Raw genomic sequence first — 17,917 nt, forward strand, 5'->3', positions numbered from 1 at the left:
GGCAAGTATTTATATGAACAGACCTAAAACATGTGCATCCAAGAGGTCATCTACCGCTCACAGGTATGTCATTGCTGCATATTTCATAGTTAATAGGCGGAATTAAATTGCAATTTCTTGGAATATACAAATCACAACAAAAATATTAAAATACCATTTTTGAAGAAAACTTTATTTTAAATCAAGTCATATAAGTTCTATATTGATTGATTTTAGGTGAAATATATTAATTACTGATTTCAAAACTATGACTGTCAGAAGAATGTGCCTTGTCCAGTGCTAAATGGTATGGTATTATGATTCCTTAGCACTTATTTTTACCAGCTAAAAACCAAATTGAACTTGTTCCACAGGTCCAAATCCCCTATATATTAAGTTTCAAGTAAGGAGACCAAAAATTGACAAAGTAGTTTGGTAGAGATCATTTCTCATACAGACACACAAGATCACTTAAAACATAACTTTATAAAAATAGATGCAAAACTAAGGCTGCATTAGATTGTTTTAAGAGATCATAAAAGTAAAACCACCCCTTTCAAAATTCAAATATCTTTGATTTGCAATAAACTTGAACCATTAATAAAGATTCCTAAAATTTCAAGACCATCTAAGTATTTTGAGGTGATGCCCGACTTTAAAATTGGCATCTAATATGATGTTCTTTCTTTGATATTGTTTAAAGTTTATATGTTACTTCTATGCAGAATAGTGGACAATGTAAATTATATTTAGTTTAATTTATGCAATTTTATTTTATGCAAGGTGGAATTGAATTTAAAATTGATTAACAAACCTTGCACAAAATTTAGCTGCATAATTTTTAAAATAAAGTTGTCTAAAGCTTGAGTTTAATGGAAAAAAAATCCCTTGTTCTCCAATAAAAAACTGAGTTTAAACATTTTACACTGTATCTAAAAATTTTCATTACATGGAAAGCTGTTTAGCCAAACATTATTCAGTAAATGAGCTTTTTTAAACCCTCAACCCTGATCTAAATTCAACATGATATGCACATATATTTTTTCTAAAGCTCAACTAAAATTAACACAAAGATTTGAACAAAAAAATTTAAAAATTATCATCCACACATTTTTCATGAAATTAAAAAGTGGATTACAAAAAAAAAAAGGTTAACAAAAACGTGAAATTTGTTAGAAGTACAAAAAAAAATCTAAATTTTAAATGAAGTTGATTAGGATTTCAATAATTTCAAAGTTATATTTTGAATTAACACCATTAATAAAAACAGTTGAAAATAGTTTTACCACTTTTTATTCAGCTTATCTGTGATTTTTGTATGGTAACATTAGAGCATTTTAATGATGTTCTGCCAACCATAATGGTCATCACCAATCTGCTGAAGAAAGCATCTTTCCTCCTCCCCATTCTGAAACAGGCTCTGACAAGGCAAATGAGACAGAGTTGTAAAATAAATCCAAACTCCTTAGCATTACGGGTTCACATTGTTCTGCTGAGGTTTGAGCAACTTTGTGGTTTTCTAAATTAGCATCAAGGAACTATCGCAATTTTGATGAGAAAGAGTCAGCAGGAAAAGGAAACAAAAAGAGAAAAAGAGAGTCAGATGAATTAGAGAGAAAAGGGAGGGGTTCAAATGCATGACTGTACTTTATCAACTAGATGACATCCACCTTGTTCAGCTGTAGAGAAAGAAACTGACATCTGACAGGCGTTGTTGTTGGGGGGGGGGAACTTCCTTTCTCTTCTAAAAGGGTGAGCACAACTCTTAGTTCAATCCTGTTTTAGGGATAATTTCACTACACTTCCTGTAAATATAGGTAGTACAAGTTCTTGCCAGTTTTCATGCCATCTAACTTTCTGGAATTCTTTCAAATTGGAACGAAATTTTTTAAGTTTTGGGTTTTTTCTGTAGTCTGTGAGAAGTTCCTGGAAAAAAAAAGTGAAATAAAAGTCAAGATCTTCAAATTAAACTTTTTCAGTATTTTAGTTGAAAATGTTTGAATTAATATTTCCTGTCTGCAAAGAATACTTGGATCAAGTGTAAATGTTTCACCTTAGTTCTACTGACCTTTGAGATGTGCCAGTTTTCCAAAAGTAAAAATAAAAAAATGACTAATTTAGGTTTTTATTTAAAAAAGAAAGGCTTGTAAATGTTCTTACTTGCCTTTTGAGACACAAAAATTATTATTTTGGAATCAAAATGCACAAGAAATTAAAAAAAAAAAGATTTTTTTATTTAAAAATGGTTTGTTTCAATCGTTGAAATGTATGAAAAATAATAAAAATCGTTGAATTTACAAAGGTTCAAAATTTGTTTTTTTTTCGTTCACAACTTTTCGTTTCCATTTCTCTGTTTTACTTAAAAATAATTCCAAACAGCAGATTTATGTTTCATGCAGTCGTTCAAAACCTGACAATTTTTTTTTAGCCTTCTTTTTGGATACATTTTTACTCACATAAAATCAAGTGTTACAGAGAATTTGGTTTATATTTTGTTTGAGGTGTTCAAATGAAGCTGGCTAGAATAAATAGTTATTTGAAGTTTACCTTACTACTAAGCAAAACATTTAGTAAGAAAAGGACAGGGTTAGCACAAATTCTGTGTCGAATGAGAATAACAAAAACAGGTTTTTACCACCCCCTTCAATAATCAAAGTACAATATATATATATATATATATATATATATATATATATATATATATATATATTACTTATAAAATAGTTATCTACCGATACATTTTTCAATATTTTATGCCATCATTCATTGTTTCAATCTCATAGTAGTTGTTTACTTTTTTATGTTCCAATTATTTTCTAGCCAACATTAATCATAACCATAAACCTGAATAATACACTTGCATGTATTTAAAAATAATTTATTGCAATTTAAAGTAAAATAAAAGAACTGATTGATTTCAAAACTACTGGAGAGAATTTCATGAAAATTTGAAAATAGATAGTAGACATAAAAGATTTTAATGTTTGATATATTTTTAAGGGTTTTAGATTTCCTTCAAATAAACCCTAACCCATAAAAGTGACTCCTTAGTTTTTACGTTCGAATGCGTTGTATCTCTGTAACTTTGGCAGTTTAAAATAAACAGAAAAAAAAGGAGTTAAAAAAAGCTATTTACCTGAAGACCTTGCAACAATTCAATACTATCTTTGAAAACGTATCCATTCTCATTGTGTTTTACCAATTCTGATAAACTGAAAACAAAAGAAATGTTGAAATTATCTTTGCCCATCTTTATGGCGTTTACATGAAAAATGTTCTGAATATGTGATATAGTAAATGAATAAATGGTAAAATTTAATGCTACTAAGACCAAACTTCCCTCTGACAATTCTAAGAAACCTTTTCAACCATTGATTGCCACAGATGATAAACACTAGCTGAAAGTTCATTTAAAATCCTTGGTCTCACATTGACAGGCAACATGAATTGGGACAAATACAGACAAGATAATGTCTAGGCTGCTGCAAAAAAGATATGGCTTTCTCTACCATCATGTCTCAATAGCAACATGCTTTGTTTTGGGTGAATTAAAAAATAAAATGCCTCCAAGGAAAATTAGACACAAAGTTTTCTGACAAGCATTTAGGATGTAAAAGTTAAATTATTGTATAAAATCGTTTTCATTTTCATAAATTGTCAACATTTATATCGTATTTAGAAATATATATGACTCAACCATCCTTTTTGTGGAAAATCTTCAATTATATTCTCCTTTCAATCCAAAAAAATTTGCAAGCGTCCAAAAAGTGTATTTATTTTCTGATGCATTGAATGTAAATTTTTTTGATCAAGAATTAGAATCTTGATTATTTTTGAAAGAAAATTTCACAAAAATTTAATGCTTTTATTTTTTTAATCAACTTCTCAATATTAAAATGAAACACTTTTTGTAATAAATGGGAAAATATATAAAAAAACGAAAAAAAAAAACGATAAAAGATAATAAAAAACATTGAAACATGTTTGAAGTGAAAATTTTAACAATGTGAAATTCATCATAAGGTGAATTATATAAACAGCAAAATGACTCAGTTTGAAAAAAACAATTACAAAATATACAAATGTTCATGTAACCTTACATACATCATATGTCTAGAGCTCAACATGAAACTAACTTAGAATACATTTTGCAACGTCGCTGGAATATCCACACAATCACTACATTGCTACATGGTTGCAGACAAAGCCAAACTCTTTGCCAAGAACTTTGCAGCTAATTCTACCCTTTGCGACCAAGGCCACCTACCCCCAATATTTCCTCCTGTATCAGAAAACACACTATGTGATATACAAATATCTGTATGTGATGTTGCCAAGCTAATCAAAAACCTTGATTCCAGTAAAGCAACCGGCCCTGATGGTATTCCAATTATAGTACTCAAAAAACTTCAACCAGAACTAGCACCCATACTTACAAAACTATTTAAACGTTGTCTTAAGGAAAATTGCTTCCCATCACCCTGGAAAATCTCATCAGTATGCCCTGTATTTAAGAATTCAGGTGATCGTTCATCCCCCTCTCAGTACAGGCCAATAAGTCTCCTGTGTGTCATGAGTAAGTTGCTGGAATCTGTGTTAAATACAGAAGTAATCAACCATCTCAACAAAAATAACCTTCTTAGTGACACACAATATGGTTTCTATTCTGCTAGATCTACAGCAGATGTGCTTACAGTTATATCTCATAGGATTAGTGAATCTCTCGACAGAGGAAATCTTTCTAGGGCAATTGCTCTTGACATATCAAAGGCCTTTGATAGGGTATGGCATAAAGGTTTACTTCACAAGATCTCCAGCTATGGTATAGCTGGAAATGTCTTCTCAATTATTAAATCATTTCTCTCTGATAGGTTCAAAAGAGTAGTAGTTGATGGGCAAAAATCAGAAGCTCACAGTATTAATGCTGGAGTCCCTCAGGGGTTCATCCTGGGTCCAACTCTTTTCCTGATCTACATTAATGATCTTCCAAATCACATCCTTACATCATTTGTAGACATTTTTGCTGACGACACTACCATTTATGGTAGCACATCTAAGACAGTAAACAACCAAGTTCTCTCCGATTCTCTCTCCTCTGAACTTGATCACGTTGTACAATGGGGAAAGGAGTGGCTGGTTACTTTTAATGCATCTAAAACCAAGCTTCTATCTTTACATCATCAACGTTCTGATCCCCATCTGGCATCAATTAAAATGAATGGCTCTCGTCTTGGGGAGGCCTCAAGTTTTGACAGGCTTCTGGGCTTGACCTTTACTCCTGATTTTAAATGGAATACGTACATCAAATCTGTTGCCAAGGCCGCTGGAAAAATGGTCGGATCCTTCTATCGATCCAGTAGATATCTCACTGCTGATGCAATTCTCTATCTATATAAGAGCCAGATACGTCCAAGGATATATGGGCAGGAGCTGCTAGAAAAGACTTGTCCTGCCTTGATAGGGTTCAAAATAGACTTCGTGGCCTGGTGGGAGATGTCCTTTTCTCTTCGCTGCAACCTCTATCTCACAGAAGAGATGTTGCGAGTTTGTCTCTGCTTTATCGTTATTTTGATGGAAAGTGTTCAACTGAGCTTCAATCTATGGTCCCCCCTTGCCAAATTTTCACAAGAAACACTAGACTAGCTGAAAACATTATCAATAATTTTCCCCACTCTTTATCTGTACCTAAACCTAAACATAGATTCCATGATCAAAGCTTCTTTCTTAGAACTGCACGCCTGTGGAATTGTTTTCCGTTTTCCTGCTTTCCAGCTGTCTAAAATATGGTTGTCTTCAAGTCCAACGTGAACAAGTTTCTGATGAGCCGTTCCACTTAAGTTAACAAATTTACCGAACTTCCATTACTATCGATTACTATATTGTCCTTTTGACTATTCTACACTCTTTAACCCTTATCCTTGAGTGGCCTATCGGCCTTGATAAGTGGTGACGCCTATGTAAAAAAAAAAAAAAAAAAAAAAAAAGATGGAATATGTTTCCAGATTGTTTTTTGTTCTTTTGTATTACGTTATTTTTATATAAAATCATTGTTCATCACTTTTAATTTTATTTCTCTGAGTGAAGATTTCTTATGATAGTGATGATAGAGCACAACACATATTTTAATCTCAACTTTCACTCGTTTTTACATTTTGGCACAAGAGTTTATTGGTAAATCCCACCGTTGAAACTTCTTCAATCTGTGCTTAACAAGTTATTTTAATAATTTATCACAAATAATTTTAATTTTAGTGCGTTTACCTTCTTACTTATCAGTTTGCCTTCGAACTTGATTTACTCTATGGTGAAGCTGTCGGCTATTTTATTAGTTTTAAATAAAGTTGATTTGCCAATTTTCTTTCATGTCTGCAGATTTATAAATAATAAACCAGATCTGAAGTCAAACTGCATTTTATATTTCTATTTAATATTTTGATTTAAACAAAATTCCTAACATTTTCAATCGCGTCACATTTAATGATTCTGATAAAACTTTAATTTTTTATTCTGCAATGTGTACTTGTATGCCTCCACATGATCGCATTTTCAGCACTTCTTTGTTTTATAGGATAATCTTGCTATACCAATACATCTACTAGCAAATGAATTATGACTTTTTCTCTTTTAACTATTAAATTTTACTGATGATGTCATATTTTCTTGCTAAGGATTTTATTGATATGGGACGCTCCATTCTGTTTGATATCATTTGAATCCTAACTCACACTAATACACTATTGGTAGTACTTTCTATTTGCTGGTTCATTTTTCAGTTTGTTAAAAACTTTCCTTCTAATTTCGTTACCTGTATTCAACATCCTTGTGCAAATATGATACATTTGAAGTTATTAGCACTTAATTTCAATAACTTGAAGTCAGCATGGTGTTTATTTACTATGCTTATAAAAGTTCTGTAGTTCTCATCTTTTGTCGAGGAATGGTGTTTTTGAACAAAAGAATTTGGGCAATTATTGTATTACTTCACTAGTCTTTTAAAGTAAACTGTAATTTAAAAATTTCATACACTGTCCCCAATTTCCTTAACAACAATTTTTGAAATTGGTTCAGTTTTCACAGTATGTATTATATATGTCTTCATAATAGCTGAAATAAAAGGCAAAAGTAACCTTGTTGTCCGGATTGTAATTGAAATTATGATGTTCCAATCTGTTCTGAGAATGCATTCTTGTATGTACCATAATGCAACTCCTATAACAATTCAAATAATTTCTTCTGTTTTGTTGGTTCTGAATGAACATCTGACATCTTTTATTTTGTATCGGCTGTTCTTTCTGTAACTGTAGCCATTCATTTTGCTGGTGCCTGAAATCTCTAGTGTTGAGTTTTTTAAATCCTCCATTTTTATTCCATCACTTCAAGTAATTGACGTTTCTGTATACAGTGGTACCTCAGTACTCAACCATAATTCATTCCAGATGTTTGTTCAAACACCAAAATGTTCAACAACAAAAACATTTTAAATAAACTGAAATAGAATTAATTGATTCAAAAGTTTAAAAGTCCCTTTTTTATCTGTAAACTTTGAGGATTTTATACATTTAATTGCACAAAAAAACACCAATAAACATATATTAAAATGATTAAACTAATATAATCTGAAAATGCACTAAGAGACATAAACATATCTTAAAATGATTATAATAATATAATCTGTAAATGCACTAAGAGAAATAAACATATCTTAAAATGATTATAATAATATAATCTGTAAATGCACTAAAAGAAATAAACATATATTAATGTGATTATAATAATATAATCTGTAAATGCACTAAGAGAAATAAACATATCTTAAAATGATTACAATAATATAATCTGTAAATGCACTAAGAGAAATAAACATATCTTAAAATGATTATAATAATATAATCTGTAAATGCACTAAGAGAAATAAACATATCTTAAAATGATTATAATAATATAATCTGTAAATGCACTAAGAGAAATAAACATATCTTCAAATGTTTACAATAATATAATCTGTAAATGCACTAAGAGAAATAAACATATCTTAAAATGATTACAATAATACAAACTGTAAATGCACTAAGAGAAATAAACATATCTTAAAATGATTATAATAATATAATCTGTAAATGCACTAAGAGAAATAAACATATCTTAAAATGATTACAATAATATAATCTGTAAATGCACTAAGAGAAATAAACATATATTAAAATGATTACAATAATATAATCTGTAAATGCACTAAGAGAAATAAACATATCTTAAAATGATTATAATAATATAATCTGTAAATGCACTAAGAGAAATAAACATATCTTAAAATGATTACAATAATATAATCTGTAAATGCACTAAGAGAAATCAACATATCTTAAAATGATTATAATATAATCTGTAAATGCACTAAGAGAAATAAACATATCTTAAAATGATTACAATAATATAATCTGTAAATGCACTAAGAGAAATAAACATATCTTAAAATGATTATAATAATATAATCTGTAAATGCACTAAGAGAAATAAACATATATTAAAATGATTATAATAATATAATCTGTAAATGCACTAAGAGAAATAAACATATATTAAAATGATTATAATAATATAATCTGTGTTTGATCTAAGAGAAATAAACATATATTAAAATGATTATAATAATATAATCTGTGTTTGATCTAAGAGAAATAAACATATCTTAAAATGATTATAATAATATAATCTGTAAATGCACTAAGAGAAATAAACATATATTAAAATGATTATTATAATATAATCTGTAAATGCACTAAGAGAAATAAACATATCTTAAAATGATTACAATAATATAATCTGTAAATGCACTAAGAGAAATAAACATATCTTAAAATGATTACAATATTATAATCTGTAAATGCACTAAGAGAAATACACATATCTTAAAATGATTATAATAATATAATCTGTAAATGCACTAAGAGAAATAAACATATCTTAAAATGATTATAATAATATAATCTGTAAATGCACTAAGAGAAATAAACATATCTTAAAATGATTACAATAATATAATCTGTAAATGCACTAAGAGAAATAAACATATCTTAAAATGATTATAATAATATAATCTGTAAATGCACTAAGAGAAATACACATATCTTAAAATGATTACAATAATATAATCTGTAAATGCACTAAGAGAAATAAACATATATTAAAATGATTACAATAATATAATCTGTAAATGCACTAAGAGAAATAAACATATCTTAAAATGATTACAATAATATAATCTGTAAATGCACTAAGAGAAATAAACATATCTTAAAATGATTATAATAATATAATCTGTAAATGCACTAAGAGAAATAAACATATCTTAAAATGATTACAATAATATAATCTGTAAATGCACTAAGAGAAATAAACATATCTTAAAATGATTATAATAATATATTCTGTAAATGCACTAAGAGAAATAAACATATCTTAAAATGATTACAATAATATAATCTGTAAATGCACTAAGAGAAATAAACATATCTTAAAATGATTATAATAATATAATCTGTAAATGCACTAAGAGAAATAAACATATCTTAAAATGATTACAATAATATAATCTGTAAATGCACTAAGAGAAATAAACATATATTAAAATGATTATAATAATATAATCTGTAAATGCACTAAGAGACATAAACATATCTTAAAATGATTACAATAATATAATCTGTAAATGCACTAAGAGAAATAAACATATCTTAAAATGATTACAATAATATAATCTGTAAATGCACTAAGAGAAAAAAACATATCTTAAAATGATTACAATAATATAATCTGTAAATGCACTAAGAGAAATAAACATATCTTAAAATGATTACAATAATATAATCTGTAAATGCACTAAGAGAAATAAACATATCTTAAAATGATTACAATAATATAATCTGTAAATGCACTAAGAGAAATAAACATATATTAAAATGATTATAATAATATAATCTGTAAATGCACTAAGAGAAATAAACATATCTTAAAATGATTATCATAATATAATCTGTAAATGCACTAAGAGAAATACACATATCTTAAAATGATTACAATAATATAACCTGTAAATGCACTAAGAGAAATAAACATATCTGAAAATTATTATAATAATATAATCTGTAAATGCACTAAGAGAAATAAACATATCTTAAAATGATTACAATAATATAATCTGTGTTTGCACTAAGAGAAATAAACATATATTAAAATGATTACAATAATATAATCTGTAAATGCACTAAGAGAAATAAACATATCTTAAAGTGATTATAATAATATATTCTGTAAATGCACTAAGAGAAATAAACATATCTTAAAGTGATTATAATAATATATTCTGTAAATGCACTAAGAGAAATAAACATATCTTAATGTGATTATAATAATATATTCTGTAAATGCACTAAGAGAAATAAACATATATTAATGTGATTATAATAATATATTCTGTAAATGCACTAAGAGAAATAAACATATCTTAAAATGATTACAATAATATATTCTGTAAATGCACTAAAAGAAATAAACATATATTAAAATGATTATAATAATATAATCTGTAAATGCACTAAGAGAAATAAACATACATTAAAATGATTACAATAATATATTCTGTAAATGCACTAAGAGAAATAAACATATATTAAAATGATTATAATAATATAATCTGTAAATGCACTAAGAGAAATAAACATACATTAAAATGATTACAATAATATATTCTGTAAATGCACTAAGAGAAATAAACATATATTAAAATGATTATAATAATATAATCTGTAAATGCACTAAGAGAAATAAACATATATTAAAATGATTACAATAATATATTCTGTTAATGCACTAAGAGAAATAAACATACATTAAATTGATTACAATAATATATTCTGTAAATGCACTAAGAGAAATAAACATATATTAAAATGATTACAATAATATAATCTGTAAATGCACTAAGAGAAATAAACATATATTAAAATGATTACAATAATATAATCTGTAAATGCACTAAGAGAAATAAACATATATTAAAATGATTATAATAATATATTCTGTAAATGCACTAAGAGAAATAAACATATATTAAAATGATTACAATAATATATTCTGTTAATGCACTAAGAGAAATAAACATACATTAAAATGATTACAATAATATATTCTGTAAATGCACTAAGAGAAATAAACATATCTTAAAATGATTATAATAATATATTCTGTAAATGCACTAAGAGAAATAAACATACATTAAAATGATTACAATATTATATTCTGTAAATGCACTAAGAGAAATAAACATATATTAAAATGATTATAATAATATATTCTGTAAATGCACTAAGAGAAATAAACATATATTAAAATGATTACAATAATATATTCTGTAAATGCACTAAGAGAAATAAACATATATTAAAATGATTATAATAATATATTCTGTAAATGCACTAAGAGAAATAAACATATATTAAAATGATTATAATAATATATTCTGTAAATGCACTACGAGAAATAAACATATATTAAAATGATTATAATAATATAATCTGTAAATGCACTAAGAGAAATAAACATATCTGAAAATTATTATAATAATATAATCTGTAAATGCACTAAGAGAAATAAACATATCTTAAAATGATTATAATAATATATTCTGTAAATGCACTAAGAGAAATAAACATATATTAAAGTGATTATAATAATATAATCTGTAAATGCACTAAGAGAAATAAACATACATTAAAATGATTATAATAATATATTCTGTAAATGCACTAAGAGAAATAAACATATATTAAAATGATTAAATAATATATTCTGTAAATGCACTAAGAGAAATAAACATATATTAAAATGATTGTAATAATATAATCTGTAAATGCACTAAGAGAAATAAACATATCTTAAAATGATTATAATAATATATTCTGTAAATGCACTAAGAGAAATAAACATATATTAAAATGATTACAATAATATATTCGGTAAATGCACTAAGAGTAATTAACATATCTTAATGTGATTATAGTAATATAATCTGTAAATGCACTAAGAGAAATAAACATATCTTGAAGTGATTATAATAATATATTCTGTAAATGCACTAAGAGAAATAAACATATCTTAATGTGATTATAATAATATAATCTGTAAATGCACTAAGAGAAATAAACATATCTTAATGTGATTATAATAATATAATCTGTAAATGCACTAAGAGAAATAAACATATCTTAAAGTGATTATAATAATATATTCTGTAAATGCACTAAGAGAAATAAACATATCTTAAAGTGATTATAATAATATATTCTGTAAATGCACTAAGAGAAATAAACATATCTTAAAGTGATTATAATAATATATTCTGTAAATGCACTAAGAGAAATAAACGTATCTTAAAGTGATTATAATAATATATTCTGTAAATGCACTAAGAGAAATAAACATATCTTAATGTGATTATAATAATATATTCTGTAAATGCACCAAGAAACATAAACATATCTTAAAGTGATTATAATAATATAATCTGTAAATGCACTAAGAGAAATAAACATATCTTAAAGTGATTATAATAATATATTCTGTAAATGCACTAAGAGAAATAAACATATCTTAAAGTGATTATAATAATATATTCTGTAAATGCACTAAGAGAAATAAACATATCTTAAAGTGATTATAATAATATATTCTGTAAATGCACTAAGAGAAATAAACGTATCTTAAAGTGATTATAATAATATATTCTGTAAATGCACTAAGAGAAATAAACATATCTTAATGTGATTATAATAATATATTCTGTAAATGCACCAAGAAACATAAACATATCTTAAAGTGATTATAATAATATAATCTGTAAATGCACTAAGAGAAATAAACATATCTTAAAGTGATTATAATAATATACTCTGTAAATACACTAAGGGAAATAAACATATCTTAAAGTGATTATAATAATATATTCTGTAAATGCACTGAGAGAAATAAACATATATTAAAATGATTATAATAATATAATCTGTAAATGCACTAAGAGAAATAAACATATCTTAAAGTGATTATAATAATATATTCTGTAAATGCACTAAGAGAAATAAACATATCTTAATGTGATTATAATAATATAATCTGTAAATGCACTAAGAGAAATAAACATATCTTAATGTGATTATAATAATATAATCTGTAAATGCACTAAGAGAAATAAACATATATTAATGTGATTATAATAATATAATCTGTAAATGCACTAAGAGAAACAACATATCTTAAAATGATTACAATAATATAATCTGTAAATGCACTAAGAGAAATAAACATATCTTAAAATGATTATAATAATATAATCTGTAAATGCATCAAGAGAAATAAACATATCTTAAAATGATTATAATAATATAATCTGTAAATGCACTAAGAGAAATAAACATATCTTCAAATGTTTACAATAATATAATCTGTAAATGCACTAAGAGAAATAAACATATCTTAAAATGATTACAATAATACAAACTGTAAATGCACTAAGAGAAATAAACATATCTTAAAATGATTATAATAATAGAATCTGTAAATGCACTAAGAGAAATAAACATATCTTAAAATGATTACAATAATATAATCTGTAAATGCACTAAGAGAAAAAAACATATCTTAAAATGATTACAATAATATAATCTGTAAATGCACTAAGAGAAATAAACATATCTTAAAATGATTACAATAATATAATCTGTAAATGCACTAAGAGAAATAAACATATCTTAAAATGATTACAATAATATAATCTGTAAATGCACTAAGAGAAATAAACATATCTTAAAATGATTATAATAATATAATCTGTAAATGCACTAAGAGAAATAAACATATCTTAAAATGATTATCATAATATAATCTGTAAATGCCCTAAGAGAAATTCACATATCTTAAAATGATTACAATAATATAACCTGTAAATGCACTAAGAGAAATAAACATATCTGAAAATTATTATAATAATATAATCTGTAAATGCACTAAGAGAAATAAACATATCTTAAAATGATTACAATAATATAATCTGTGTTTGCACTAAGAGAAATAAACATATCTTAATGTGATTATAATAATATATTCTGTAAATGCACTAAGAGAAATAAACATATCTTAATGTGATTATAATAATATATTCTGTAAATGCACTAAGAGAAATAAACATATATTAATGTGATTATAATAATATATTCTGTAAATGCACTAAGAGAAATAAACATATCTTAAAATGATTACAATAATATATTCTGTAAATGCACTAAAAGAAATAAACATATATTAAAATGATTATAATAATATAATCTGTAAATGCACTAAGAGAAATAAACATACATTAAAATGATTACAATAATATATTCTGTAAATGCACTAAGAGAAATAAACATATATTAAAATGATTATAATAATATAATCTGTAAATGCACTAAGAGAAATAAACATACATTAAAATGATTACAATAATATATTCTGTAAATGCACTAAGAGAAATAAACATATATTAAAATGATTATAATAATATAATCTGTAAATGCACTAAGAGAAATAAACATATATTAAAATGATTACAATAATATATTCTGTTAATGCACTAAGAGAAATAAACATACATTAAAATGATTACAATAATATATTCTGTAAATGCACTAAGAGAAATAAACATATATTAAAATGATTACAATAATATAATCTGTAAATGCACTAAGAGAAATAAACATATATTAAAATGATTACAATAATATAATCTGTAAATGCACTAAGAGAAATAAACATATATTAAAATGATTATAATAATATATTCTGTAAATGCACTAAGAGAAATAAACATATATTAAAATGATTACAATAATATATTCTGTTAATGCACTAAGAGAAATAAACATACATTAAAATGATTACAATAATATATTCTGTGAATGCACTAAGAGAAATAAACATATATTAAAATGATTATAATAATATATTCTGTAAATGCACTAAGAGAAATAAACATACATTAAAATGATTACAATAATATATTCTGTAAATGCACTAAGAGAAATAAACATATATTAAAATGATTATAATAATATATTCTGTAAATGCACTAAGAGAAATAAACATATATTAAAATGATTACAATAATATATTCTGTAAATGCACTAAGAGAAATAAACATATATTAAAATGATTATAATAATATATTCTGTAAATGCACTAAGAGAAATAAACATATATTAAAATGATTATAATAATATATTCTGTAAATGCACTACGAGAAATAAACATATATTAAAATGATTATAATAATATAATCTGTAAATGCACTAAGAGAAATAAACATATCTGAAAATTATTATAATAATATAATCTGTAAATGCACTAAGAGAAATAAACATATCTTAAAATGATTATAATAATATATTCTGTAAATGCACTAAGAGAAATAAACATATATTAAAGTGATTATAATAATATAATCTGTAAATGCACTAAGAGAAATAAACATACATTAAAATGATTATAATAATATATTCTGTAAATGCACTAAGAGAAATAAACATATATTAAAATGATTAAATAATATATTCTGTAAATGCACTAAGAGAAATAAACATATATTAAAATGATTGTAATAATATAATCTGTAAATGCACTAAGAGAAATAAACATATCTTAAAATGATTATAATAATATATTCTGTAAATGCACTAAGAGAAATAAACATATATTAAAATGATTACAATAATATATTCGGTAAATGCACTAAGAGTAATTAACATATCTTAATGTGATTATAGTAATATAATCTGTAAATGCACTAAGAGAAATAAACATATCTTGAAGTGATTATAATAATATATTCTGTAAATGCACTAAGAGAAATAAACATATCTTAATGTGATTATAATAATATAATCTGTAAATGCACTAAGAGAAATAAACATATCTTAATGTGATTATAATAATATAATCTGTAAATGCACTAAGAGAAATAAACATATATTAAAAGTGATTATAATAATATATTCTGTAAATGCACTAAGAGAAATAAACATATCTTAAAGTGATTATAATAATATATTCTGTAAATGCACTAAGAGAAATAAACATATCTTAAAGTGATTATAATAATATATTCTGTAAATGCACTAAGAGAAATAAACGTATCTTAAAGTGATTATAATAATATATTCTGTAAATGCACTAAGAGAAATAAACATATCTTAATGTGATTATAATAATATATTCTGTAAATGCACCAAGAAACATAAACATATCTTAAAGTGATTATAATAATATAATCTGTAAATGCACTAAGAGAAATAAACATATCTTAAAGTGATTATAATAATATACTCTGTAAATACACTAAGGGAAATAAACATATCTTAAAGTGATTATAATAATATATTCTGTAAATGCACTGAGAGAAATAAACATATATTAAAATGATTATAATAATATAATCTGTAAATGCACTAAGAGAAATAAACATATCTTAAAGTGATTATAATAATATATTCTGTAAATGCACTAAGAGAAATAAACATATCTTAATGTGATTATAATAATATAATCTGTAAATGCACTAAGAGAAATAAACATATCTTAATGTGATTATAATAATATAATCTGTAAATGCACTAAGAGAAATAAACATATATTAATGTGATTATAATAATATAATCTGTAAATGCACTAAGAGAAACAACATATCTTAAAATGATTACAATAATATAATCTGTAAATGCACTAAGAGAAATAAACATATCTTAAAATGATTATAATAATATAATCTGTAAATGCACTAAGAGAAATAAACATATCTTAAAATGATTACAATAATATAATCTGTAAATGCACTAAGAGAAATCAACATATCTTAAAATGATTATAATAATATAATCTGTAAATGCACTAAGAGAAATAAACATATCTTAAAATGATTAAAATAATATAATCTGTAAATGCACTAAGAGAAATAAACATATCTTAAAATGATTACAATAATATAATCTGTAAATGCACTAAGAGAAATAAACATATCTTAAAATGATTATAATAATATAATCTGTAAATGCACTAAGAGAAATAAACATATCTTAAAATGATTACAATAATATAATCTGTAAATGCACTAAGAGAAATAAACATATCTTAAAATGATTATAATAATATAATCTGTAAATGCACTAAGAGAAATAAACATATATTAAAATGATTATAATAATATAATCTGTAAATGCACTAAGAGAAATAAACATATATTAAAATGATTATAATAATATAATCTGTGTTTGATCTAAGAGAAATAAACATATATTAAAATGATTATAATAATATAATCTGTGTTTGATCTAAGAGAAATAAACATATCTTAAAATGATTATAATAATATAATCTGTAAATGCACTAAGAGAAATAAACATATATTAAAATGATTATAATAATATAATCTGTAAATGCACTAAGAGAAATAAACATATCTTAAAATGATTACAATAATATAATCTGTAAATGCACTAAGAGAAATAAACATATCTTAAAATGATTACAATATTATAATCTGTAAATGCACTAAGAGAAATACACATATCTTAAAATGATTATAATAATATAATCTGTAAATGCACTAAGAGAAATAAACATATCTTAAAATGATTATAATAATATAATCTGTAAATGCACTAAGAGAAATAAACATATCTTAAAATGATTACAATAATATAATCTGTAAATGCACTAAGAGAAATAAACATATCTTAAAATGATTATAATAATATAATCTGTAAATGCACTAAGAGAAATACACATATCTTAAAATGATTACAATAATATAATCTGTAAATGCACTAAGAGAAATAAACATATATTAAAATGATTA

General features: G+C 24.2%; 1 protein-coding gene across 4 annotated transcripts in view; it reads right to left on the reverse strand.

Annotated features, from left to right (window-relative positions):
- Positions 1–1,256: 1,256 nt before the first annotated feature.
- Positions 1,257–17,917, reverse strand: part of LOC145259874 (chitobiosyldiphosphodolichol beta-mannosyltransferase-like) — a 432,123-nt gene continuing 415,462 nt past the window's right edge. For all 4 annotated transcript variants that reach the window (XM_080117752.1, XM_080117753.1, XM_080117749.1 and 1 more), the window contains exons 13-14: positions 3,116–3,191; positions 1,257–1,905 (exon numbers count right to left, since the gene is read on the reverse strand). In XM_080117752.1, coding sequence (XP_079973878.1) covers positions 1,750–1,905; positions 3,116–3,191 — 232 coding nt within the window. In that variant the 3' untranslated portion in view covers positions 1,257–1,749. The remainder of the gene's footprint in view (positions 1,906–3,115; positions 3,192–17,917) is intronic.

The sequence above is a fragment of the Euprymna scolopes genome, chromosome 35, assembly GCF_053919585.1.
Source record: "Euprymna scolopes isolate OS-2025 chromosome 35, ASM5391958v1, whole genome shotgun sequence".
Lineage (NCBI taxonomy): Eukaryota > Metazoa > Mollusca > Cephalopoda > Sepiida > Sepiolidae > Euprymna > Euprymna scolopes.